This window comes from Hyposmocoma kahamanoa, unplaced genomic scaffold (genome assembly GCF_003589595.1).
Source record: "Hyposmocoma kahamanoa isolate Upper Pololo Valley unplaced genomic scaffold, ASM358959v1 102, whole genome shotgun sequence".
NCBI classification, from domain to species: Eukaryota; Metazoa; Arthropoda; class Insecta; order Lepidoptera; family Cosmopterigidae; genus Hyposmocoma; species Hyposmocoma kahamanoa.
The window spans coordinates 15,392,706-15,411,012 of record NW_020653337.1 but is presented as its reverse complement, the minus strand read 5'-3'; the positions used below and the strand labels follow the sequence as shown (position 1 = coordinate 15,411,012).

The following is an 18,307-nucleotide window of genomic DNA, read 5'->3' as shown; positions in this document are numbered from 1 at the left end:
TTGGGGGTATCCTGTCGAAGAACCATTTCCTTGTGCTAGCGAATATACTTGTCGAGGTTTCAAATTGTACCTTCCGCGTGGCATATTTCGCTGCACGTCAAATGGAACGACGGCCGTGACCGGAGTCTGTGGCGTTTGATAATCTGAATAAGCAGAGATGGGTCCACCAAGCGTTGAGGGATCTCCTTGTGCTTGCCAAGACTGAGAGTATTCCTTCGATTTACATACCGGTAACTCGATACTCTGTTGTTCTAAGTTTGATTCTCGATTAAATACATCCTCCATCTGTATAATCGTTTTTCTCAACTCGTCTTTAGACGCGAACAACTTGTTTGCAAGTACCCATTGAAACTTGGGAGCTAAAGATTTTAGGAAATGCTTTATAAACTTCACATCGTCCTGTATCTTTGCCCTTGTCGCCAAGCTACCCAGATTATAAAAATAATTCAAGAGCGGCTCATTAGGCATCTGCCGACTATAGTAGAACTCCTGGGCATAATCGACCTGCGAGGGGAACTGCTCTTTTAATTTTTGTGCAACGGTATCGTATCGTCGCATACGAGGAAAAATGGGTTTTATACCATTGCAGAGCTGGCCCTTCCAGATACGTCGCAATTACATGTCTCTTTTGCCCTTCTGATTTATTACGCTAATTGCCAGAAATTGGTCTACATCATTTAAGCCCGTAAATTTCTGTGCCGGCGTAGGATTAAATTTATAATTTTCTACTTTGCCCCTTTTCACTACGAAGCGCACAAAGATACAATAGCAAGTTCAAACACAAAAATAAAATATAAATTACGACCTTATATTGTGGCTCTCCTCTTCTTCTTCCTTCTTCTGAGATTTCTCAAAAAGTATAAAAAAATTTCAACATCGGAATTTTTGCTTAGGGCGATTGTATACCATTTTGAAGCGCCTCTACCATTTATAGCATAGGATGTAGCTCAGGTTGCGTTGCGAGAGATACTCTTGAATATAAAACTGGGATTATATTATTATATCTATCTATTATATCTTCATAAATAGATATTTATTACGTATTTTGCATATTTGATTGAAAGTAGTTATAAATATTTTAAATAGAAGCTTTTTCTAGAACTGCCAAGATGTTCTTCTTTTTTCTATCCTATTTTTTAAAATACATTCCAAACACAAACCTATGTTCATTCAGCCAGCATTTCTACTCATAGAGTAGAGCCTAGACTACACTACAACGATTAAAGTAGCTGGCCTTGCTGCCCCGTCTCAAATCTCTGTATAGTTCACATAGCGTTATCTCTTTCCTATTTTTAGTAAGGAATAGACGATATTGGGAAATCATTCGTTTTTCCAATCAATTTTGCAATAATATATTACTTGATTGACAGGTTCGTCATGGTAGGAATATGAGTAATATTACAATAAGCTTACTTTAAGCTTACATTGAAATAAGATTGTTTTTGTAAAGGTTATGGTTGGCCCCCTGAAAACATGTCGGGAAACGCAAGCAAATTAGCTTCAGCCATCCATGTATGTTACGCGAGGAGTTATCGCGTTACATACATACAAAAAAAATACAGTTGACAATTCGTGTGTATTTTTTTTGTACATAATTGTTTGTAGTCGGTTAAAAATAATTTGAAAAGAAGTTTACCTGATGTTATTTATTATTTTCGGGATAAAACTAGAACTAAGCCAATGTAACTAATTGGAATGATTTTTTTCCCATTAGTTCTACTGTTCTTGAAATATAATTTTATAGAACTACTCAATAGGACTAGTGGGAAAGCAACCTCGCACCTCTGAGTTTCTCGGAATTTACTTGCGAAATTTAATTTGAAAATTATCATAAGCTTTACGGTGAAGGAAAACGTCGTAATGAAACCTGCTCGTTGAAGAACGTTCAGAACTCGGAAAATGTGTAAGTCCCCAACCCGCATTGACCCAGCTCGGCGGACAATGGTCGAAAGCCTCGTCTAAGAGGAGACCCGTGTCCAGCAATATAAATGGTCAGTCAATCAGTTTCTTTTCTCTCCTTTTTTTAAATTTATTTTGTCGGTCTTCCGAACAGTTACCCACTTTAAAATCTTGTAAATGTAGAATGTAGTCATGTGTGCGTTTTTTTAGGAGGACGTTAACTCCACGAATATAACTACTTTTAACAACGCCGAATGGATCGGCTTCCAGAAAGCCTCTCGCGATCGACCACTAGTTGTGCTACTGAAAGGTTACATTGCACTGATCGCCTTGTTTACCTTTTACTCATTGGTCACTTATCATCAGAGGAACAGGTTTGTATTGTGTTGGAATTAAATTTGAATTTTTTTGTGAACCAGTTTCGATGATTCTTTTTTGTTGGAAAGGGGATACCTCAGTACTGAGCCCATTAAAATTTGAAGAAAATATTTGACCTCTGAGGGTGGCAAATTAAGAGATGAATCCCATTTATTGGATTTCGCCCACTTTCCATTTTCATCCATGAGGTCGATTTTTTTAATAAAAAGTTATAAATATTACGACGCTTGAAAGGCAAAATGGGTAAGCGATTTTTGGTCATACTGAGTTATATATACCATTGGAATCAGATAATGTTTTTCATTTCAACGGTATATATAACTCAATATGATCCAAAAGTGTCGCTTATCCCATTTTGCCTTTTAAGCGTCCATATATAATGTTTCTCGTATCATGGCCAACACTAATGTGAAGTGTCAACATTAGCGCCACCATTTCAGGATTCTAAAGTAACTTGTCATTTTCAAGTTTCATTTTACCACGATCATTAGAATATCAGATCTATAATTATTTTGAAATTCACACATATTTTACACAGATATTTAAAACTCTGTCTTTTAAGGCTACACACCTAGTACGTATACTTTGTAAATTTACGTATACGAAGTTACTTACCAATTTATGTGAGTGTACGTGCCAACTATAGGCAGTCCTTACGTCTAACTATTGCATGACCTGTTTCACGAAATACCTACTAAAACTGTATGTTACAGGGTAAACAGAGATGCTTCGGACAATTCGAACAATCCCAACTTGATGTTCCCAGACGTGAAGCGTAGCGACGCAGATAAAAATTTAATATATTGCACAAAATATTTATTCAACTACGGTTTCTATAAATTCGGGGTTGAGGTAAGGAAGGAGAACGAATATGTATGGAAAATGCCATATTTTTTTTCTGGTATTTGTATTGATACAAACAAGATTCTATAAGTGCCTGCAGGTTTGCTCGATTTCTGATAATCGCTATTGACGCACGATATGCCAAATTTTGACGTACAATGGTCTAAATTTTTATTGAATTGATATTCAATAATTGTTTATGTGAAATTACTACACTAGTTTGTTATAATAAAACAGTCGTTGAAAAACCAAATATAAAGGCACGACAACAAGCACATAGAAAAATTTGAGAGGGCCGCTCGCTGGTTCGTTCCGTGGCTTAGTTGGTATACTCGTAGCGTCTGACACGGTATGCTAGAAGATGTCGGTTCGAATCCGGCTGGATCGAATGAATTTTTTCTGAGTGTTCGATGTTTGTTCAATGATCTGTCATCTAACACATTTCTTCGATTTTATCGATCGTTTCACGAAAGCAGCCTCCTCGCACGACGACGTGTCATTCCTTTCTTGTACGTCTGACGCAACCTGGGTAATAATTGGCGAGTATCTTACACCGATTGGGAAATCTTTTCACCACGATGGCAAGCATTATAATGTATGCCATCGAAACGATAAGAAAAAGATCGATCGTTAACTGTCTCTTGCTAGCGATCAATAAATATAAAGATTAAAATCAAATAAAATTGCGGGCACCTACGCCTAATTTAAAGTCACAGCCAGTGTCTATGGCAAAAAAATGTGTAGTAGATCGAACTTACCTGAAAATTACTGATAACAGTAATTTTCAGGTAAGTTTTTTGTACTTAATTTTGGTGTCAATTTTTATTATTTAATTACTCGAATTTATAATCGTGAAATGTTAAAGAATATTTCAGGTTACTACACTCGAATATTAAATAATACTTCATGATGATATCCTATAAATATTGAAATGAAAAGAAATTGCTAACAAAATTGAGTACAAAAAACTTACCTGAATATTACCCTTATAGTGGTTACACATGGTGACTTTTAGCAGCGATGCAACCGCGATGCAAGCGCGACTGCATCGATACAATCACGCGTTTGTATCAATGTAGTCGCGCGTTTGCATCAATACTTCTTCTCTTCTTCTTGAGGTGCCTCTTCAATCCTGAAGGTTGGCCGTTAGCTTCTTGTATTCGTCTCGGTTAGCAGCCAACCGGAACAGCTGTTCGACCGAGGTAATGCCGGTCCACTCTCGGATTTTTCGCAGCCACGATTTTTTCCTACGGCCTGCGCGTCTCTTTCCCTGCACTTTACCCATCATTATTAATTGCAGCAGCCTATATCTATCGTGCCTGAGCAGGTGCCCGAGATATTCTATCTTGCGCCTTTTGATAGATGGGATCAGTTTCGGGGTCATATGTACTCGCTGAAGCACTGTTTCATTTCGGACCTTCTGTGTCCAGCTAATGCGCAACATGCGACGATAACACCACATCTCAAATGCCTGTAAACGCTTTGTAGTGCCCTCTTTTAATGTCCACGTTTCGCATCCGTACAAGACGATAGGCTATATGTAACATAAAAGCAGCCTGACTCGGAGCTTTATGTTGAGTTGACGACAGCACAGTACCTTCCTCATTTTATTGAAAGAGGCTCGAGCAATTTCTATCCGGGTCTTGATTGCCTGATCGGATTCCCATGCTTCATTTACCCAAGCCCCCAAATACTTATACTGTCGTACCCGCTCTAGTTGTTTCCCAGCCACTGATATGTTTGGGTTCAAATCCGGATTTCTCGAGATCACCATGAACTTTGTCTTGTTTATGTTCATCGATAAGCCGGCTCTCTCGCTGCACTCATTAACCCTATTTACAATTGCTTGCAGGTCCGTCTCTGATGCAGCAATAAGAATAGTGTCGTCTGCATAGCGCAAGTTGTTAACGACTTTGCCGTTGATCTTAATTCCCGCTTCAAGGTGTTCAAGGTTCTGCATCAATACAATCGCCTATAATTCGCAAGTGTAGCGATGCAATCGTCGTGTAACCGCTCTTACGCTTACACATTTACTCGATTCTGACTGATCACCCTGTGTTGGTCGACAAAGAATACGTTGTCATTCGTCTGTTGCTGACACATTTAGGTCTTGTTTGGTCACACGGATCGATCGACAAAAGTACGATGTCGATCGTCCATTGTTTTTTTACATATTTACTCGTTTTTTTTTATCACACGTGTTGATCATCAAAAACTTGTCTGTGGGCACTTAAAGTGACTGGTTTGTAAGAACTGGCGCGTTAGTAAAAAACCAAACCTGTCTAAAAGCTAAGAGCATATCACATACGCTATGACATACGTACATCAACTATACTCATTTTATAGTTACTATAAAATGATATCGCAATAGCAACTTCCTACGTCAAATACTTCATGAGTCATATGTCGTACTAGTGATATGGCCATAGGATAAGGTATTTTTAATTATGTTCCTAAATAATAATGGTTATTGAGTTTACTTTTCATAATTTTAGATATCCTTAATATGCCTTATGGGCGTAATTGGATCTCGTATGGACCTGTACGCGCTCATTTACGCTGGGTGGTTATTAATACTAGTGTCTATAAAGCGACCGTTGCAAGCCAAGGTTTGGAAACCGTTTACAGGATTCACAATGGTCATGGTACCGTTGCAGTACTTGCTTGCTGTCGGATTTTTACCTGGTTTCTGTATACAGTACCCTTGGGCTGGTACTAACCCTGTAAGTTAAACAATATGATCATAACTTCATGATTAAGTTCTACATATTTACTATTTAGGGCGTCATCAAATTAAACGCTTATAGTCAGTAATTTGTAATACACTAATTGTGACTGCGAAAGTGTGCGTGCGTGATGTCACGACAGTGGCGCTGCAATTGCGGTTCTAAATGTTGCATGACAATTAGTTTTGGTGGCGCCACAGTGACGCCACTCTAGCGCTTCTATAATAGTCTAATTTGAAGGCGCCATTAGTGATAATTTTATCGGAGCTAGTCGTGATGCGTCATACAACTACTATTATAAAATATAGCCAGTTTCACCAAAAGGATAAAGTCTGAGAAACTCAAACTCATTTGAACAATAAATATAGTAGAAGTGCTTTGTTTGAGTGGCACGTGTGCCAACAGGTCGCGGAGTTCCGAAAGCTTTAGCTCAGTCTGCCATTTTTGCTTTGTAAGTTATAATATAAAACAGGAAAATCGTAGAAAAATGCCTTATTTTGCTACTTTGTTGTGCAAAAATGATAGTCGCACTTGTAATATTATCTATCTCTATTTTATAATAATAATAATATCTATTTTATTATCGTAATATTTTTTTTGTTACAAGAAACGTAGGCCGCTATATACGCTATTATACCGCTGCAATACGGTCGCTTTTTTTTTTGGAGAACTTAGTTAGCATCTTGACTTCGTCGCCAGCATGGATTGAAATTTCAATATGAAACCAAAACGTCGTGACTTGCAATAATAGGAATTTATGGTATTGAACTTTCAACGATATGCGAACAGAGTAAAGTTTAAATTATATTAACAGTCCAGATTTTCTTTTTAAATGATGACTAGTACTACGACCAATCATTATCAAGAGTGTTACGAGTTAGGAAAGTGTGAGTTTTGGCGACAGCGGTTCTGATAGTAATCAAGGCTTATGGCACTTGTTTTTTTTCTTCAGTGGAAAAACTGCTTACGCTGAGATTGTTACATTTTTATGTACACGTTATTTTAATGTAGATAAATAATAATAGATAATAGTAATAATAGAGCTCTTTATTATTACTATTATCTATTTTAGACTCTAGCCTCTCTCATAGTCTAAAAGATAAATTTTGAATTTTGAAATGGGTGAGGTGGTATTCCCCGGCATTGACACACTTGATCAGAGTCAAAAACTCAACCAGGTTCAAGAACCGGTGATATTATTAATTATTAGAAGAAGTTGTTTAACGCAAAATAGGCGCCTTGACGTCGAGTTGCGGAAACCAGCCCGTTACACCAAGTACCAAATAAAGCAATAACGCCATCAATTGTGTTTGTTTTGTATTTTTTGCGTCTTATTAGTGTGTATAATAAAGTGTATTTCAACTGCTTTTTAGCAATTAAAACATGTACGCAACTGGTTGTACCTTCCGTACGAAGCTGAGCCACCGCACGGGTCGAAATTGATCTTCGACTACTTTCTACTTCTGTTCGCGTCTCGTCAATTAATAGTGTTCAGGATAGAGAACGCCAACGGGGATAATTACCCTGGAGGTTCTAATAAGGAAGACATTGGACATGATTGGGAAACACCAAACTTTGTTAACCCCGTGCCGGATTTCCTTGGATTTGTTGGGTAAGAATTTTGCCACTAAATTTTACCAATAAAGTGTTCCTCATGATTTCAAAATAAAAAGAGACATAATCAGTAACAAGTTATTTCAACATTAATGAATATTGTGTAGTAAATTTGTGGTAGCCTAATGACTTGACCTATCACTTCTCAAGTAGAGGGCGTGGGATTAGTAGCAGTAGAGCTCCTTGTGAAAGAGTTCGTCCAGGGAAGTACTGCCACCTTACCTATTTCTGCCGCCAAGCAGTGATGTGAGCATTACCTACTGTGTTCCGGTTTGGAAGGGTAAGGGTGCTGGTGAGATTACAGACATATGGGACTTGTCAACTTATGTGTCAAGGTGATCTTTGCGATTGAAAGTTGTTGAGTGGCGCTGCAACTGTTATGGACAGGCGTGTAACTTACCATCAGGTGCACGACTTGTTCGACCCGTCACTTGATAATATAAAAAAGAAGTTCAAATTGCACCTCGGATTGTTTTTCGGAATTTACGTGTAAAATTTAATTTAAAATTTACCGTTATCTTTTCGATGAACATCGTGAGGAAACCTGCACACATCTGCAAAGCTATTTAATGACGTGTGTGAAGTTCCCAATCAGCATTGGGCCCGCGTGGGAACTCCAGGCCAAGCCCTCCTATTGTGAGAGGAGGCCTATGGCAGGCAGTGAAACCATATATAGGCTAACAATTTATATTTTATTTATTAAATATAGACTTTTTGTATTTGATCCCATTGAAAGTTTATTTTTCTTTTTTTTTTCTTTAGTACATGGCTCGATGTAATCAAACGTTTGGTGTTCCTTGGTATGCTATGGGTGACCCTCGCTATCATGTTCATGACTGGCACTAACCGTGTCAACCTGTTTTCTATGGGTTATTTGGTTGGTTCCTTCATCTTTCTATGGCAAGGAACTGATTTTTATTTACTACCAAAAGACGCGATACTACGGTGGTAAGTATTAACAGGGCGTAGATCCTGAACATATCTATATGCACTTACTTTACTTAACTTACTCTAAACACTTATTATAGAATTACAATGAACGGATGTTAACAAACTTGTATTGCCTCAAACAATTATCATGTTTTTTTATATTTTATGTATATAGGGTTATTAAGTTACAAGATACTGTATTAGCACTACCAACTTTTAAAACATAAACGTTTTCTCTTGCTATTTTGAAAAGTTTGTATATCTGTTCTGTGTATTTGTGTATGTTTGGTATTATGCAATTTAAATGATTTGCAAATCTAATAAGGCTATCTAATTTGCAAAGTCCTCAGATGCTGGAGTCATGGACACTTTTGACATGCTTTTTTATGTTAACTTGAATCTATCAATTTGTTTTTCTTTGCTTAATGGTTGTAACATATGTACATAATTTGCAAGTGAATGAAAGCCGATTTTCTTTTATTATTTATTATTAAGTATAACAATTGTCACCCCTGGTTCAAGCTACAGTAGACATTATGCTATTTAAAGATCATCATATTTTGTATACAAATTTATGTATTCTTCCTGCAGGTGGTCATGGTTGCTACGCTACAACGTATCAGTAGTTGTAATCAAAACGTTACTACAAATTCCTGGTTGCATGTTCAGCTCAGTGATGCAAGAACATGCTTGTTGGCTCGTTCAATTATTGGGTATAGGCTGCGTGGACAAGTTCGCTGGCGGGAACATAGCGCAGTTTCTAAAAATGAGCTACGTGAAGGTAACAGGTCAAATTCAGGCACTGGTACGGATCATTTCTTTACAGGTTATGTTTGCCACGGACGGAGGAATGTGTAGCGTAATGATAAGTAGTTATTGGATGAAGTACATAGCGTTGTAGTCGTACTAAGTTGTATTGGAACTTTGTTAAGTTCTACTAATTACAACACAATATTGAATTAGTAGATTCAGGCGTTAATTCACGGAAATCCATGTTAATAAGAATGGAAGTAAATTGATTTGCTACTTCGTAACCTAATGAGGGTTAAATCGTGCAAAATAGCTATGCTTGTGTTGAATATTTTTTATTAGCATTTAATTATCCCACCCTTCCTCTACACAAAATTAATTAAATAAATAACACGGAGCGGTTTGAAAAGATGAACTGCGTGGAAACAATATTCAACTGAAAAGTAGCTATTTTGCACGATTCGAATTCTATGCTTAAGCATAATTATAGTATGCGCTGGCCGCATCAATAAACGTTATCGTCTGAGCACTTTCATGCGATGGCTCATTGTTTTATTCGCAAATAAGAATACACTGATTGTTAATGGAAGTAATTAGGTAGAATCCCCTCGTAATATTATGTTTGCAGTAATACATTGTGTAAAGCGTTCTTTTCGTTCCGTGGTGTAATCAGCAACATAGTTAGACTACAGAACTTGATTTAATTGTAGTATTTGGCAATGGACTATTCTAATATTTCGTAATGTTTAAAATCTGTATAAGAGTGGTTCCACACTGCGGCTTTTAGCAGCGATGAAACGCACGATTGCATCGCTACACTTGCGATTCATAGGCGATGGCATCGATGCAAACACTCGATTACATCGATATAAACGTGCAATTGCATTGATCCAATCGCCTGTAAATCCCAAGTGTAGCGATGCAATTGCTCATTTGTATCGATACAGTCGCGCGCTTGCATCGCTGCTTAAAATCGCGCTCGTGTGTAACCGCTCTTACGCTCCGGAAACATCATTCGAGCTACGTTGTATTTTCAGTATTAAATTGAGCTTAAACAATATTTGATTGATCAAAAACTATTGTGCAATTTTGAAAGTGGTAGCTAAACGTCATTTCCATAAGTTCATGATGAAAATTTGATTTTGTGAAACCGGGGAAATCTTTTTCTTGATTATAACAATATTTTGTATTTAAGATGGCTCGAAATGTGAGTCCCAGGAGTGTATTTGGTATTCCTATTAATAGTTAATAAAGTAACGTAGTAAAAAATAAGCTAGAAAAGTAGAGTGCTTATAGAATTTGTTAGTAAAACAATGTATTTGTCTCATATGATGTTCCAACTGCAATTTAATGTGTAAAGACTAAGCAAGTTTAAAAGAAAGATAACGTCGCCTTACTTTCTCAAACTCGTATGTTAAAGCACAAAGTTACTGAAATGCAAAAAATGGATTGAATATACAAATTTTACAGGCTGATTTCACATCACATTTCCTTCATATTTCACACTGACTTTTACCTATTCTTAAAGTAATGCATACAAATTAACACCCTTCATAAGAAATTTAAAATAAACAGACAGTTTTGCCGTCTCCTAAATAATCACTATTTATACTATAAGATACGAGTTTGAAAAAGTAAGGCATCGACTTGCCATTTTGGAGAATTACTAATTATTATACGAATATCTACAGTTATTACTAGCACATGATATAATTACAACAACGAAACCAGTTACTTTAATTCATGTTACATTTCTAAGATAATCACTAATATCACTGGTTCGTTCCGTGGCTTAGTATACCGTCTGACACGGTATGCTAGAAGACGTGTCGGTTCGAATCCGGCCGGATCGAAGGATTTTTTTCTGAGTGTTCGATCTTTGTATTAATAATTGTAACAAACTAGTGGAGTAATTTCACAAAAAATTATTGAATATTAATTCAATAAAAATTTAAAATAATCACTAATGTTTAAAAAATTAATAATATTGTTCTTAATATATTTCAAGGACGCAACGTGTTCCGTTCCGCAAGAAGACATTGGATTAGCATGGGACGGTGTATGCTTCGCATTTCTCATACTACAACGACGGTTATTCCTAAGCTACTACTTCTACAGAGTCATTGATGATAGCAAAGCTACCACTGTCTTGGCTTCCAGGTTCGTAGTAGTAAAAATATCATAAAATTCATTACAAATAAATGTTGCAATATTTGTACTATTCTGTTCATTCATCATCCATAGTGCATCCTCCATGGTGCAATATCTAAGCAGCGCCGTCATAACGCTCGTTTAGAAGTTAATCACGAAAGATAATGTATAATCAACATATGTTTGAACACTTGACAGAGGTGCCGAGTTGATAGAGCAACTGCGTCTGAAACAAATGAAGATCCAAGAAGATCAAGAATCTAAAATATTGGAAAAGATCAAAGTGAAAATGGAGAGGATCAAAGCTAATCAGAGAAAGATTCAGGGAGCTCTTGCGAAAGAGCCGAAACACCATGATCGTGGTAAGTTAAACTACTTTGGAGTTAATAACGAATGTGTGGGTATAAATAAGTAGTCGGAACATATTTTTTATTATTGGAAAAGCAAATAATACTTTGTAGGAATTTGCTTTAATTAAAGTTTTTAAGAACATTTAATAAGTAATTTCTTCCTACTTGTACTGCCACACTAATCAGATGAGGATGACGAAGACACGCAAGAAGGAGAATTGGAGCAAGTGCCACTCGTGCGCGGCGATTCTGATGCGTCTGGCCGTGGTTATCATACCCCCGACAGTCCTGCGTCCCCGCGCGGTTTCCACACTCCTATCAGCGAATCTTCCGCTACTCCCTCCCCGATTAATACAGCACCCCACACCCCAGTCCATTCACCGCCGCCTCGGGATCCTCCTCCCGCCCCGATTCCTGCACTGCCCCCACCCAGCTCTCACGGCGGCGGACCACCCTCTCCGTCCTCTGCTCTAATGACAGCCTCTCTTTCCCTGGACGCGTACTTGGAACCTCGTAGAATCTCATTCGAGTCCCCACCTTCGTCTGATCTCCTTCCGCGCGCCCAAAGTCCTGAGGAATCCTACCCAGTATTTTCGCCTCCGCCCATCCGCCGTCGACATACATTAGCCAGCCCGAGTATGCTGCAGCGTACCTCCATCATATCGCAGTCGAGTCGCGCTGAACCCAACTCCCATCATACGTGTAACTACTCCGTATCTTGCCACGTTCAGCACTTACTTACACATGGTGTAATAACTACTTTTTTCTAATATCGACTTCTTTGACGTTAAAAGTTTTTATTACACATATTTTATGTGCTTCACAATGACAATACACTATATATATTGTGTAAGCATTTGTATATAATGTAAAGCATTGTTTTCAATTATGAGTTGAAAAATATGTTTCTCGTGTAGGAAGTGAATCGTCTCCTGGTGCTAGGCGTCGAATATACACAAAGCGACATGAAGGTACAGTTAGTCAATAATACATCATCTAGGTTGGTGTTGGATGTTCATGTCACGTCCTATCTTACGTTGGTCGTTCATGTATCGCTATTTCAAATTAACATTTCTCTTGCAGTATTATTAAAAGAAACGGGACGACTAAAATACATAAAGTTCATGTTTGTAGTTGAATTTTCCTAATTATGATGCACTTGTAAAATCATCACACCAAACTGCCCGCTTCCATAGTGACTTAACTTTCATTTTTCCTCGTTTGGATGGATTTTGACTTGTTAACTGATTGCTAGTTAGTGCTGAATCCTCCAAGCGTTCTTGCGGTGTGTGTCTGCGTTGTTGAGCTTTCCCTTTGTATTATAGAACGTGACCGACCGGTATACAGGCCGCCCACCAGCCATCAAAAGGGTAATGTTTAGTCCTCGACCTTCTATTGCATTAACGCTGTTTGAGCTTTGTTTGAGCTACTAATGTTTCCATCGCTTTTCAGATGGTATTTAGGCGATTAACCTCTTAGGCGGGAACTGTCTTAATATATATTTATAAATATTTTTGTACATTTTGTAAATAAAATTGTATAAAGTGTAAATTTTAAATGTGCAAAAATGGAATGTAAGACAGAATGCGCCTTAGATTTTTTACAGCTTGGTTCTTTGTGTTAGCATGAAAGTTATGTTTATTACTTGTCACAGCTGTTTGTTTTACATGTTTGACTTTAATGAATTTTAATGTGTGATAGAATAAGTGCCATATGTTTTTATTTACTTATATTTCACTACCTTTACACTTACCAAAACAACAACACTAAGGCAATACTAAGTGAATTAAATTTACAAAACGATTTATATAATAATATTATATATTATTTTTAACTTTTTTTTATATTATATTATTTTGTTTAGATAATGACATTTATTGTTTTTATTCTTTACTGCTAATGATATGCAATGGTTTTGATTTATATGCATACTTATTTGATCTTTTGCTGAACCTGTGTAAATATGTGCACGGTCTTAAGTATAGCACATCTTGTTTATTTATTGGTGTCATTGGCTGTTTCACAGTAAAGTAAACACCGCTTTTAACCGTCGGGGGAAGACTACTATGTTGATATACATTGACCCAGGAACGCAAGCATCCATTGACGCTAAACCCAGCTACTGGATCTATGTTAATCAACAGCTTTAGCTGCTTACTTTAATGTTTTTTTCGTATACAGCTGTCCGCTCCGGTGACTACTACATGTTTGATGAATTCGACGATGTGGATGAGCTAAAAGAAGGGCCAGAGAAAGCCGATTCCGATGATGAAGCTCCAAAGGAAATGGGACTTGGCAAGGTACGGTAAAGTGTTATGTTAAATGCAACAGTTCCTTGACTGGGTTACAGCATTAAAATATATTAATACGTAATTAGAAAGTACCGAAGTATTTTTTTAAAATTACGTGAGATACATTTGTCGTTTAATTGCTTCTCAATGGATATCTAACATGCCTTTTGAATTACTACAAGCCCTTACTGGAAAAGTTCGTAGTATTTCAATATATTATGTCGACGCTGACGTATTTTCATATTAAATGTCCTGTGTAACTTAGTCAAGTTTTTTGTCACGTGGTTGGTTTTTGGGTAGCATGATTACAGCGATTCTTGGGCATGATTGAGTATTATAGTTAACATAATTGTTTTATATAGTAAAAGTTTTTTCTCGACTTCTTAGTGGGGTGATTTTGGCATGGTCAATACCTGGAATGCATTGAAAATGTTTAGCAAGCGTGAGGTGGTTTGATACTTAGGACTTTGTAGTTATAGGTCTATGTTCCCTTGTAGCTTTCGGTAACTAACCGAATATTGTGATAATACTGCACCAGCCATATTGTTTTCCTCTACTTTACTGTACTTTGCTTCTGTGTCCCGATAAAGAGATAATGTAGGACAAAAGCGTCTTTAATTTGTAATTCGTACATGATTCTTTATTGTTATCTTATAAGATCTTAGGGGCACAGCCACTACTCCCGGCACCCTGAGACTCCATAAGTGGACAAGTCCCATGTAATTTCACCAGCATCCAAACCTTTCAAAACGAAATGCAGTAATGCTCACATTACAGCTTGGCGGCAAAAATAGATAAAGTGTCCCTGGACACAAGGAGCTCTACTGCTGCTGAAACATACATTTGGCAGAACGGTTGTACTCTTTAAATCTAACAGATGTTATGTCTTTTAATTCTAGGGTCGGCGGACTAAAGCATATAAGTCAAAAAATTGCTTCATTTGTTAATATATAATTATATATTTTTTTGTGTTGTTTGTACTTTAACCGGTAGATGTTTTAATTTCAATGAATGATGTTGGATTTTGACTTATGTACTTTAGTCTGTCGATCCTAGAATTGTCTTCTAATGTCAAAGTGCCATACACGGTGACCCAATTTGTAACTAACACCTACAAAGTTCGGTTTAAATGAAATCATAGAAGGCCATAGAACCAAAGTACAAAGTTAGAGTTGTATGCTTACTGTGGTGGGGCTTGGGTGCGCAGCTTTTGTCTACGGTGATGAAGACGGACTTGCGGCGTGCGATGGAGTTGCGCCGAGCCTCTGCGCCCAATGTACAGACGTCAAGACAACATTCGCTTGGAAGTCATCCCCATTCTTATGCCTACGAGGTAACATCAATATTCTTTCGTCCCGCCTTTTCAAGATTGGTTCAGTGGACTTCGGGCAATTGTTTTAGTGGCATTGGCCTATCCAGTCACCCAGGTTCACTTGTAACGGGTGTGATTTGCTCGTCGTCCACTTCAATTATTCGTATAAAATGCTCTTTCATAGAAACTTAGGAGCCTGATACATATTCACACTCTTTGATGTCTCACTACAAAATGTAGATCTGCCATTATCTATTATCACACGCTTGGCAGACGGGTTAGCATCACAGGCAAGCTCATAATCAGCGAGACGCTGCTACATCTACGTGTCATTGTCTATTATTTATTAATAGTTTTCTACGACTTCCACGCAAATCTACGAACGACGTGAATTATATACACACGTCAATTCAGATACAAATAAAATCAAATTATATATATATTTGCTTTATTCGTGAGGTTTGCTTAAGACATTTCGCAATAATCCTTATTGTCTTATATGACTTGTGTATGTTTTGTTGCAGGTATTATTTTTAATATATTAATGTAATTTGTTAGTGAATGCTACATATGTATGTGTATGTTTCTAATATCTGTGTGTATTATGTATTAATCCTATGCTATGATAGTGTTTAATAATTGCATGGTAAATGTTGGGTAGAATAATTTTATGTGTATTTACTTTTATATGTTTATATACGTAGGTATACCGGACTCATGAGGGACTCATTAATACTGGTTACATTTGTTACAAAATATGCTGTTCAATAAAATATTTCGCATGAAGATGAAGTGGTTGGGAAAAGACTCTGGAACGTCATGTATCATATTAAAGTACTTTATATTCTAAAGACATTCTGTGCGGTAATAATAATAACATCAAAAAATATTATTTAATATATTTCCTGGCCCCTTCATAATAGTGCATGGTCAAAGTTGTGTTAGGATAGTACCTATACTTTTAAAGTTCCATAATATGGCAATGGGAGAAATGTAATTTTTCAGCGCGTTCTTTGTTTTAAAATATTTGTGAATGTGTAGGGTCACCGGTCGAGATCGCATTTGCCTCAAGATCCTGGGGGACCTAGCAAAGATTTGCCAGGACAACCGTCTGATTACCCTGAACCTCTATCTCTTGAAGACTTCCCACTTGGTAAATTGAGTTATTTTATACTGTATCAGTTCGTGTTGGTATATTTTACCTATCACTTATAAAGGTACATGCGCATGCGCATTAAGAGTACACATCTGCGGGGTCGTTCCCGACAGTCTTTAGAGCATTTCTTAATAATGTGTGCACATGATAAGAAACTACATTAATAAATAATCCCATCAGAAAATCTCGTGATGCAGCAAATGTAAAGTGAATAGTAATAAAGGTAACATTAATACGGGGAATAAAAATAAACTGGCTGTTTTACAATCGTCTTTACAAAGTCACAAATTCATTTATGGAGTAATGTATACGTGTCTATAGAAGATTCCGGTTGATATTAATTTTTTTCCATTGACGAAGTTTTAAATTACAGTGAAACAAAAACTTTACTCTAAAACATAGGTTCCCAAATTCAAAGCTTACCGCGCGATAAAAAGATAGATAATTCAGGTTTTTTTTTTCAAATGTGATAGCACCTCTTGGACAGCATCAACGTCCTCCAATGCTTCCGAAGCCCCTACCGCGCCCCAATAGGACTATTCAGCGCCCACTGGGGGACGGTAGGGACCACTTTGGGAAAGTATGCTCTAAAAGCTCTGCGTGCTTGGATGACAATAATCCATGGTAGTGAATCCATTTAGCTCTTGCAGGGGCCCTCAAATAAATATTGTAAATGATAAATATTTATTTATTTATAGAGAGCAACTTCTATAGTTTTTTACAAATTCTTCTCAGGGGAATCTGCTTTACGAATAAGTAGTAGAGGTTAAACATTATGACAAATCTCAAGTGTAATTTGTTTACCTATGAAATACAGATTATTTGAGTTTGAATCTTTAAAAAACGTTTTGATGTATGAAGTGCCTAAAGGTGAGTATCTATTAAATTGGCGCTCCAACTATGCTTTATGCATCTGCCACGGCTAAAATGGAGACATTACGCGCATCACTACAAAATAACCGAATAGTCCATTAGTTTTGCGCATCGACTCTGCTCCGCGCATGCAACTGCTCCACTTTTCATTTGAACGTTAAGCGAACATGTCGTCACCAGAATTAGTAGCTAGAGTGCGGCATACATTTTAATTGATTATATTCTTCACGAGTTAAATATTTCTCTTCGGACCACTTCATGGCTATGAATTCGCGTTAATTTAAAAAATCTTAGCGGAGCGCGGAGTATTTCTGATTGTGCCACTTTGCTATCGTTCGGCAATGTATGTTCAACTGATCATTTGCTTCTGCTCTGCAGCAACTCTGTCGACTGTAAACATTTATCATAGGAGATATTTCAAAAACTATTATCTGCTTGACAGAGCAAGAGACGTGGTTCGACAAACTGCATCACATCATGGAAGCGGTATGGGCATTCATATCAAGCTTCCTCGTTACGATGACGCGGCACCTCATGCGGCACTCTCGCGACTACCGATACGTTTCCCGAACGCTTACTTTAGAGAAGAAAGTACTTAAGGTCAGTCAAGTGGCTACATTATAAGCAGCGTTGCTGGACGTCCCTATTTAGGCAGAAATGTTTAAAATCGATTTCTATATATTCTGATCCAGTCATCGTCCTATTTAAAGCCCAGGTTCTTATTAGTGTAGCCTCCTCAACTCTTCCCGGTTCATATCCAACTCATTGACCTCTTTATAGCTGCTCACTTTGACGTTCTTCATTTGTTCACTGTACACCATTCTAATCTTCCTCTCTTTCTTTTACCGTCTATCTTTCCCTTAATTATAACTCTCACTAATTCGTCACTCACTACGTCCAGTAATTTTCTCCCTTCTGTTCTCTATTATCTTTAAAATTTATCTCTTCCCTAAACTTTTTAAAATTTTTCCTTTAAATATCATGTTAATTAATTTTATTTTCTCCATTCACCTATATTGTGCTATGTGATTATT

General features: G+C 37.2%; 1 protein-coding gene across 9 annotated transcripts in view; it reads left to right on the top strand.

Moving 5' to 3' along the window:
• Window positions 1-18,307, top strand: part of LOC113237226 (piezo-type mechanosensitive ion channel component) — a 111,191-nt gene that overhangs the window by 53,739 nt on the left and 39,145 nt on the right. For 4 of the 9 annotated variants that reach the window (XM_026473641.1, XM_026473616.1, XM_026473578.1 and 1 more), the window contains 14 exons: window positions 2,110-2,273; window positions 2,991-3,129; window positions 5,616-5,843; window positions 7,220-7,458; window positions 8,223-8,408; window positions 8,982-9,195; window positions 11,149-11,300; window positions 11,490-11,653; window positions 12,559-12,612; window positions 12,967-13,011; window positions 13,823-13,941; window positions 15,140-15,265; window positions 16,286-16,397; window positions 17,716-17,873. In XM_026473641.1, the coding sequence (XP_026329426.1) occupies window positions 2,110-2,273; window positions 2,991-3,129; window positions 5,616-5,843; window positions 7,220-7,458; window positions 8,223-8,408; window positions 8,982-9,195; window positions 11,149-11,300; window positions 11,490-11,653; window positions 12,559-12,612; window positions 12,967-13,011; window positions 13,823-13,941; window positions 15,140-15,265; window positions 16,286-16,397; window positions 17,716-17,873 (2,100 nt within the window). The remainder of the gene's footprint in view (window positions 1-2,109; window positions 2,274-2,990; window positions 3,130-5,615; window positions 5,844-7,219; window positions 7,459-8,222; window positions 8,409-8,981; window positions 9,196-11,148; window positions 11,301-11,489; window positions 11,654-12,558; window positions 12,613-12,966; window positions 13,012-13,822; window positions 13,942-15,139; window positions 15,266-16,285; window positions 16,398-17,715; window positions 17,874-18,307) is intronic. The other 5 variants (XM_026473588.1, XM_026473606.1, XM_026473597.1 and 2 more) reach the window with 5 other exon arrangements.